This window comes from Squalius cephalus (assembly GCF_949319135.1).
Source record: "Squalius cephalus genome assembly, chromosome: 18".
Classification (NCBI taxonomy): domain Eukaryota; kingdom Metazoa; phylum Chordata; class Actinopteri; order Cypriniformes; family Leuciscidae; genus Squalius; species Squalius cephalus.
Window position 1 is genome coordinate 32,106,967 of NC_137139.1, and position 10,147 is coordinate 32,117,113.

The following is a 10,147-nucleotide window of genomic DNA, read 5'->3' on the forward strand; positions in this document are numbered from 1 at the left end:
TTAAACATCGCATCAATTTTAAAATATTGCTGATTACTTACAAAGCACTAAATGGTTTAGCTCCGCAGTACTTGAGCGAGCTCTTAACGCATTATAGACCTTCACGTCTATTGCGATCTCAAAATTCCGGCCAGTTGATAATACCTAGAATATCAAAATCGACTGCTGGCGGTAGATCCTTCTCCTATTTAGCACCAAAACTTTGGAACAGCCTTCCTACCATTGTCCGGGAAGCAGACACACTCTGTCAGTTCAAAGCTAGACTAAAAACACATCTCTTTGACCTAGCTTTCACATAATACATTATAGACTTCTATAATTCAGTGTTAGGCTGCATAGATTAGGTCAGCTGGAACCGGGAACACTTCCCATAAATCCTGATGTACTCGTTACATCATAAGAAGAATGGCATCTACGCTAATTTTAGTGTCTTTGTTTATCCCGAGGTTTTCCCGCAGCCTGCCGGATCCAGGCCGTATCCAGATCTGATGCGCCTGGACCCGATGTCATAGCGGGGTGCTAAAGTGCCAACTAGTCTCTCCCTATGGAGGATCCCTTTCCCACTCTAAAGATAAATTGTCGGGAAACTCAATTCGCGTATCTACCCCGAATTGATAAAATAAAATAAAATTCTGTACCAAAATTATAAGGAAACGCCAGTAATTTGTTTAGGCTTGGTTTGTAGGGAATTACAACCCTGCGCACATATATTCAAACACACATAACTATAGAACCAATTCTTAATGCGCATGTGAACGCCATCAGCGTTTCTCACAGGTTCGCGTTTAAAGTCTATGTAGAGAGAATGGTGTCGTCTTAGCGGCCCCTAATTTAATAACAAATGATTGTTCAGACGGAAGCGAATCAATCAAAACTAACTTTAGCTGGAAAATAACTTTATTAAAGAACCTCTATAAAGCCAAAACAATCTCTGTTACCATAGATTATACGTTTATCTCTGTAAAGCTGCTTTGAAACAATCTACATTGTTAAAGGCGCTATATAAATGAAGATGACTTGAATTGACTTGACTTTATTTCAGCTACAGTTCATACTTATACTGTGAATATTGTTTTTGAAAATACTTAATCTGCAGTGACTTTTTGACTGTAAATAAATGTATTTGTATTATTAGAATGTAATTTTCATTGACATCAAAAAAGTTATGTGATTACATAATGTATGTGACTTGTAATGCATTACTTGTTAGATCAAAAAGTAATCTGATTTCGTAATGCATGCTACTTGTAATGCGTTTCTTTACTCGTAACATCAAAAAGTAATCTGATTATGTAATGCATGTTACTTGTAATACATTACTTTACTTGTAACATCAAAAAGTAATCGGAATGCATTATGCATGTTATTTGTAATGCGTTACCCCCAACACTGATCATTTCAGATGAGATTGAAAAAACGTATATCGCTATAGGTTTTCTCAGAGGAGGGCTATGATAGAAATGTGTCCGTCTTGAACATAATCAGAATTATCAGCTAATAAGGGTAAATCTCCATACTCTGGTGCACTGGAGGGAGCATCTGAGTGGTTTCCACAGTTGTACTTTGACAGACTGTAGAAAATTCTGATGGAATCACGTCCTCATGTTCTGATATCAAAGATACGTGAAGTGCAACTTGTATGAAGTTCAACTGCATTTGCAATATTTTGCATTTATATTTTTTCTGTATATATTTTATAGTTTTCACATGATTTGATATAATTTTATTAATTAGTTTGTTAAATACACGTACTTTATCTGTTTGATTATTGTATTACGGTATGTTTAATACAGTGTCTCTTCAGTTTAAACTATAAACACATGCTGTCCACTCAAGTGGACATCTGAAAATCTCTTTGAAAAATGTGTAAAAAAACAAACAAAAAAAAAACTATTCAAATCTTGTTTTTCATGCCCTAAGAGCAATAAAAACACATAGGAAAAAAAAAAACTGACTGATATCATAATTCATGCATGAAAAGGTTAAGTTAAGGTAGTAAGTAAATATTTTATTATTTGTTATTGTTACAATATTGTTGGTAAATAAGAGAACAATAGATAAGTAAGTTTGACATGATGTCTTGGCTCTTTCTTTAAGATGGCAAGCAATACCACAGCACAGAGGTCAAGATCATATAGAGAAAGAATAAAATCAGATCCACTTAAGTATTGCCTATTTTATCTGTTATTCAACATTATATTCAACTGGTTATATTAAGGTTATATTAAGGCAATGATGACATAAAGGGTTTGCTCTAGTTTGTACTAGTTTGTCCTAGTTCAGCATGTAGAAAGCAGTGAAGAAATGATTTGCTGATTTTTAACACATATTCATGTTTTTTTCATTTTTTGAATTGTTTTTCATTTAAAAATATTGATTATATGTTTTTGTTCACTAATGTTGTTGCTTATTGATTTGCTCTGGTTCACCATAGAGCAGTAGAAAAATAGTTTTTAATTGGAAGTTGCCTATCTATGTCATTTCCGCCACCCACACTGTCTCTTCCGCCACGCCATGTCATTTCCACCACAACACATATTTTAAAGTAAAACATATAAAAAACATACAATCAAAACAACTATATTCAGTGGTGTTGATAATTGTGCAGTTAGGGGTAAGATATGTGTATACACTTTGAGAAATACATGATTTTGAGCTATGATAAGTAAATGAAATGTTCCAGTGATCTAGTTTTAGGTGTTTTTTAGTGCAAACATTGTAAAATCTTTACAGTTACATTTATGAAAAATAAATAAATTACAAATTTGATCAGAGATGTGTGTGCTATTTAATCAAATATATTTATAACAGAAGATTATTTTCTCTTCAAAACACATGTTTTGCTATGTGATGGAAATGACCGTTTTCTTGGACTGTCTGATAAAAATGGCAAAATATATATATTATTCAATGCAAATCATCACAGCCAACTTAAGGGAAGGTTTCTAGACAGATTGAGCAACCAACTGATACTAAAAAACTGTTTGTAGAAATGTTTTTATTTTCTGAAACTCTCTAGCTCAAAGAGTACCATAGTTGAAGAATTGCCCCTATGGGAAATATGCCGTCCCGCCCCTCCGTGTTTGGCGATCAGGTTTCATTCTCACGCAGCTTGTTTAGTAACTTTACGTGCGGGTCTTTTCCACTCCGTGTTTGCGCCGCGCTCTCCGTTCCGTGTGTGTGTGTGAGTGTGTGTGTGTGTGTGTGTCGGCGCACTGCGCTCTTTGCTCAATGTTCCGCTCCGTGTTCTGCTCTGTGGTTAACGGCCCAAACACTCCAATCATGTAGGCTACCGATCATGCACTGGAAAAGCAAAGTCCCCTCAAATAACGTGAAATTTCTCAGTAGTAACTTAGACTTCTGTTTGCTGAGCTGGTACAGCCATGCTGGGCAACAATGTTCAAATTACCTGCTCTGATCACATGCTCTGGTAATAACAGTTTTGTATGACTATACTTTATTTTGATAATTAGTAAACAAATTAATCTGTTAAATCTGAGTATGTTGCATATAACTGAATAAAAAAGAATATTTATAATAATTGATAATAATTGATGTTTTATATTTAATATAGGGCTATTTTCTGTCCACTTAGTGTGGACATTTTTCTCCATCATTTAAATGTTTAAATTCCTCCACCCGCAACCGAAATACCGATCAAAAGTAAGTGTGATTATGAATTTGAATATTGATGGCATTGGTCAAATTTGATGAACAAAGGCAAGTCATATATCAAACAAAAGCTTTCTTTCTCAGGATTTTTGCTATATGGTTTATTTAGTTGACATAATACAACAGATCAAATGATTGCAGAATAAGTCGCGAAGTACATCTGTGATCTTTGTAAACAAACTAGGAGAAACGTTGCATTTCATCTCCAATTACAGCATGTCTGAGCTAAAAGTAGTCAAAAAGATACATAGACTTTCACCTTAGACTGTTTTCTTCAAAATGAGTCCATTTTCACCTTTATGTGAGTTTCGCTTGAGAAATAATCCATCGATATCCTCCTGGGACCCAGAAAAAAAAAGTTTTTTGAATTTAGTTTTTTTCCATGTCATCACACTGTTTAGATCACAATAAACAAATGGTAAAAAAACATTTTTGCAAAATAATATTTTATTCATAAGTTATGCTATGTCCTCTGTAGTGGACGCCAGGACTAAGTTGTTTAAAAAATAAAATGACATGAAATTATATGTATAGGCAAAAACAATGGGATTTTTTTTTCAATCACCAATAAATTTGGGGGTTTCAGGATTTTTTCAACCAAAATTTGTATAAAGATTATTCTCAACTATGTTATGAAAGAAATAACGGAATGAATTGATACACCATTTTACATTATGCAATATGTGGGTAAAATGTCCATAAATTAATATTCCCATTCAATGCAATGTATATATAAACTGTATCTAATTTGCACCTTAATGTGTTCTTGGAGCAACATTTAATGAAAAAAGAAGTGTAATAATTGGAGTAATAATTGGCAACATTTTAATAATAATATCTAATATTTCATAGGAATATTGATGTATAATTTATTTCCATATTCACTTGTTGTGTCTCACAAAATGCCTGATGAACATGATTTAAGTCCTGGTGTCCTCTACAGTGGACACGTTTGAAATCAACGCCCTGTTCTGGAACAGAAAATATTTTTTTTATTTGAAACCCCTTAACATTTTCCTGAGATGTTGTTTTATGAAATACAATTTGAAAAGTAGTCCAATTTAAATTATAATTACAATACATTATCATATTTCCATAAGAATGCTACATTTGATCACTAAATTAATGTCAGACATTTTTAAAGACCAAGGAGAAGTTGTTTTCATGGTGAAACCTCCAAACATTTGGTATCTCTGAAAAGTCCTGAATGTGCTCTTTACAGGACACCCAGGTTGTGTCATGTGACATGTATGACGTCAGAGAAATTCACTAAAATATAATGTCCACTACAGTGGACAAAAGTCTATTCTTGGGTCCCAGGAGGATATGTCTCATTTAGTCCAGTAATGCAGGAAATAAGTCGATCCTTATGAAAATGACAGTCGATCCACATGATATGTCCACATGATATATGTTATCGCCGATGGATGATGACGAACTACGCATCATTGGAAAGCTAATGATCTCAGCATTACGTGAACATGTCGTGAACACAACTTTCCTCTAAACCAGGGGAGCCCAACCTTTTTTGAACAAAGATCTACTTTTAGATTTATCAGTGTGCCGAGATCTACCAGTCCAAATGGAAAGCCAGTCGCTACTCACAGCGCATCTGCAAATTTAATATGCACAAAACAAACAGAAAAGTAGCTCTAATCCATATATAATAAATCTGTTGTGAATCAGAAGGCAGAGACAGATCCATTTGCAACAATTTATTAAACAGAAACTCCAGGCAAAGGTCAATATCTGCATAGACAGTTTCAGGGATCAAACAGGCGAGTCGAGAACCAGGCTGGAGGTCAGAGGCAGGCAGCAGAACAATCAGAAACAGGCTTTGGGTCAGTAGGCAGGCAGCAGAACAATCAGAATCAGGCTTTGGGTCAGTAGGCAGGCAGCAGAACAATCAGAAACAGGCTTTGGGTCAGTAGGCAGGCAGCAGAACAATCAGAATCAGGCTTTGGGTCAGTAGGCAGGCAGCAGAACAATCAGAAACAGGCTTTGGGTCAGTAGGCAGGCAGCAGAACAATCAGAAACAGGCTTTGGGTCAGTAGGCAGGCAGCAGAACAATCAGAATCAGGCTTTGGGTCAGTAGGCAGGCAGCAGAACAATCAGAATCAGGCTTTGGGTCAGTAGGCAGGCAGCAGAACAATCAGAAACAGGCTTTGGGTCAGTAGGCAGGCAGCAGAACAATCAGAATCCAGAATCAGGCTTTGGGTCAGTAGGCAGGCAGCAGAACAATCAGAAACAGGCTTTGGGTCAGTAGGCAGGCAGCAGAACAATCAGAATCAGGCTTTGGGTCAGTAGGCAGGCAGCAGAACAATCAGAATCAGGCTTTGGGTCAGTAGGCAGGCAGCAGAACAATCAGAAACAGGCTTTGGGTCAGTAGGCAGGCAGCAGAACAATCAGAATCAGGCTTTGGGTCAGTAGGCAGGCAGCAGAACAATCAGAATCAGGCTTTGGGTCAGTAGGCAGGCAGCAGAACAATCAGAATCAGGCTTTGGGTCAGTAGGCAGGCAGCAGAACAATCAGAAACAGGCTTTGGGTCAGTAGGCAGGCAGCAGAACAATCAGAAACAGGCTTTGGGTCAGTAGGCAGGCAGCAGAACAATCAGAATCAGGCTTTGGGTCAGTAGGTAGGCAGCAGAACAATCAGAATCAGGTTGGAGGTCAGTAGGCAGGCAGCAGAACAATCAGAATCAGGCTTTGGGTCAGTAGGCAGGCAGCAGAACAATCAGAAACAGGCTTTGGGTCAGTAGGCAGGTCCTTAGTGGGACCTCTGGCACTGGGAGGAGGCAGCTAGTTTCTCGTAGTCAGGGCAGTAAGAGCTGGTTGCCAGCCTTAAGCAGGCCAGAAGGTGGTCATCAGTCATTGTAGATCTGTACTTTGACTTGATGATTTTCATGTGAGAGAAAGCACACTCACACAAGTAGGTTGACCCGAAAAGTGCTGTCAAGTTGAAAGCACATTTTCTGAGGTTGTGATACTTTTGTTCAGTCAGTAAGTACCAGAACTCTCCATTCATGTCAGATGTTGCCCTGGATTTGATCTCAATGTCATTTTGCAGTGTGAGGATCTCATTCTCAACAGCAGTGTTATCTAAGTGGAACAGTGATACAATTTTGGAGGCAACACAATCCACATCAATACTTGGACCAAATGGAAAACACAGATAGCTGGCAACAGGCTCGATGGATCCAAAATCTGTAAAGCGCCTCTCAAATTCTAACAAGATGCTCTGAACTTGCTCCTCAAAACGTGCACTGTCAAGCTGCACAAAGTCTTTGCCCTGACGCTGAAGTTCTGCCTGCATGTGAGGAAAGTTCCGTAGGTCATAGCGTTGCAGCCTATTTGAAAGCAGTTGTAGCTTGCTTTTAAATGTGTTTACTGCACTGATCATGTTGATTACATGTTTGTCTTTACCCTGCAGCTCTAAATTAAAACCATTCAGCAGGTCAGTGAGATCTGTCAGGAACGCTAAATCCAATAGCCACTGGTAGTCCTCTAGCTGGGCATATTCTGCATGTTTCGAAAGCTTCAGAAAATCTTTGATTTCAGGCAACAACTCTGAGAATCTCGCTAAAAATTTACCTCTACTCAGCCATCTAACATCTGTGTGCAGCAACAGGTCTGTGTGTTCTGCACCGGTCTCCTCCAAATGAGCACGGAATAACCTTCTCTGTAGACTCCTGGCCCGAACGGAGCACACAATCTTCATTGCAACATCCATCACTTCTTTCATGTTTAAAATCTTACTACATAATGCCTGCTGGTGGATTATACAGTGGTAATTAAGGAAGTCCGGGAAATATTCACTCTGTTTGCACAATGCAATGAATCCGCTGGTACGGCCCACCATTGCTGGAGCACCGTCCGTTGTGATAGAGATGAGTTTGAAGAGGGGCAATTGGGTCTTGTTGACAAATTCCATGAAAGCTTGGAAAATATCTTCGCCTCTTGTGTGTCCTTTCAATGGTAAAATGGTGAGCAGCTCTTCTTTTGCACCCATGTCTCCAAAAACCATTCTAATGAAAACACATAGTTGTGCCACATCAACAACATCAGTTGACTCGTCGAATTGAAGAGAAAAACATTTGCACTGTTCAACATCCTTCCTTAACTGCTCCTCGATATCCTCTGCCATTCCCTCACATCGCCGTGTAACAGTGCCACGGGATAATTGCACATCCTTAATGGCAGCTATGATGTCACTTTTATTCTTAAAGTCACCAAAAAGTGCGTCTGCAGCCTCAACAAACGCTTCTTTCACAACTTCACCGTCCTTGAAAGACTTCTTGTGTTTTGCAAGAACATGACTGACACGATAAGATGCTATAGTTGCAGCCTTACCCTTGGTGTTTGGCCTGGTAAAAATTGACTGCTGTGCTGCTAACTGCCCCTTCAATTCCCGGACTTTTCGGGTGCGTAGAGCTGATTTAGCCGGGAAATCTGCATCATAGCTTTTGTGCACGGTCTTGAAATGCCGCTCCAAATTGCCCTTCTTCGGTAAGGCCACACTTGAATTACAAATAAGACAGATGGACTTCGAATTTGAATAAACAAAAAAGTAATCCTCTTCCCAGTCAGAATGAAAATGATAAGTTTTCGGTTTTTTGGCTTCTGCCATAGTTGTGTTTTATTTTTCTGACGTCGCGACTCTCAACGTCTCCATAGTAACAGTGAGTAGTGGCGCGAATGAGGTGAACGTCGGGAGCTCGCATATCTGAAGAGCCGACTCTTTTTAAAAAAAATATAGCCTATAGAAATTAAACAATTATGTAATAATGAAATATTGAATAATCTTATTTAAAATAATAGTGTGTGTTCATGCTAGTTATAATCCTAGAGTGCTGGTTATAACAATAAAGAAGAGAGAAAAAGAGGGACCAGTTTAATCCTTTCAGTTATTTATATTTCTGAATATTTATTATTTTTTTATTTAATATGGGTTCTATTATATTATTGTTTTGAATGTTGTTTCTATACATTAAAAAGATGTAATTTAAATGGAAAGGTTTAGTATTTTTTTGTAACAAATCAAGGCATTTAAAAAAAATGGTTAGACATTGTGAGTATGATTTCGTTTAACAATTTAATTAGAATTGTTTTCACACCTATCATAGTCAAAGTCATAGTTAAAACATTTATTTTTTTAAAGAGCCGTTTGTCACCCAAAAGAGCCGGCTCTTTTCAGTGAGCTGAGTCAACGAGCCGGAATGCCAGCGAGTCCCTACTAATAATGTAACGTGCCTAGCTAAAATCCTGGCTGAATTCAGATTAGCTCCTAACATAGCCTACTACTCTTGCTATTTCTGACATGTATTTGAAATAGTATGAGTATGTTAGTATGCGATTTCGAATTCAGCCCATAATTTCTTCGCTGTTATTTTTTTCATAAATCAATGCTATTGGTCAAACTTTATGTCTGTCAGTGAATTTCAGTGAATTTTACAAATAGTTAACAACCAATGAAAAGCATTAAAACAGCTTGTGTTAAATCTTGTTACTTGTTACTTATTAAATCTTGTTACGCCCGCCTTAATCTGTGATTAAGGCGGGCGTACACGGTGCGAGTTCGGACACTCGGGAGGTCGTGAGATATTGCACACGTTGCGAGTCAGTTTAACTGATAATCGCGTCAAAGCAGCTGGTACACGGCACGACTGTCCTGCACGAATTTTATCCCGAGCCGGCAGCAATCACGTGAGCTTTCGCGTTAAACACAGAGACCGTCAATGTTGCATGATGCAGGCAAAGCTCCAGATAGAAAAATGACAGAAATGTGTGTGCAAATGATTTGCTGAAAAGCAGAGAACAGTAGCGTTCTTTTCAACATAAAAACTTAAAAGAGAGAGAGAGATAGGTGTGTCTCTGTGTGTGTGTGTGTGTGTGTGTGTGTGTGTGTGACAGTGTATGCGCACGCTGTATGGTTGCTGCCACTGAGGTATAGCCCCATCGACGTGGTTGTATGATTTGGCAATAGGGGACAGCTGGTGAAAATCGGGCCGACTCCCCGAATTTTTTTTTAAAACATGTTTAAAAATTATCGGGAGGTCGAGGTGCTCATAACATGCTCAGCTCGGCTCGTCGGCTCGTAATTCCTCTCACACGCTGCGAGCATCACCGATTCCACTCGATTTCTCCCTAGTGAAAAAAATGCTCTGCGAGCTCGTAAAAACGGCAAAAATCGCACCATGTACGTCCGCCTGACTGTCAAGCAAAACCTCACAGCTCATAGCTCCTCTTAGCTCCGCCCCTCCTCCTTCGGCCAGCGCATAGCTGAACGTAATCAGTGATCTTGTAAGATTAAATAAATATATATTTTTATATAAGTACAGCGTTTTCTTTACTCAAGAAATACTATGTCTATAAAGGTTAATATTTTATGTTTTTGAGGTCTGAGACGCAGGAGCGGTGAAGAGAGAGAAAGGGCAAACCAGAGTACAATATACTCTCGCGATCGACTGGAAAGCAGT

At 38.4% G+C, this 10,147-nt stretch overlaps 1 protein-coding gene across 1 annotated transcript; it reads right to left on the reverse strand.

Annotated features, from left to right (window-relative positions):
• Positions 1-6,438: 6,438 nt before the first annotated feature.
• Positions 6,439-7,680, reverse strand: LOC307146293 (general transcription factor II-I repeat domain-containing protein 2A-like; the record flags this gene model as incomplete). The annotated part of the gene is made up of 1 exon (XM_079850191.1): positions 6,439-7,680. One exon carries the CDS (start codon positions 7,678-7,680, stop codon positions 6,439-6,441), a length of 1,242 nt encoding a protein of 413 aa, XP_079706317.1.
• Between the last annotated feature and the right edge of the window lie 2,467 nt (positions 7,681-10,147).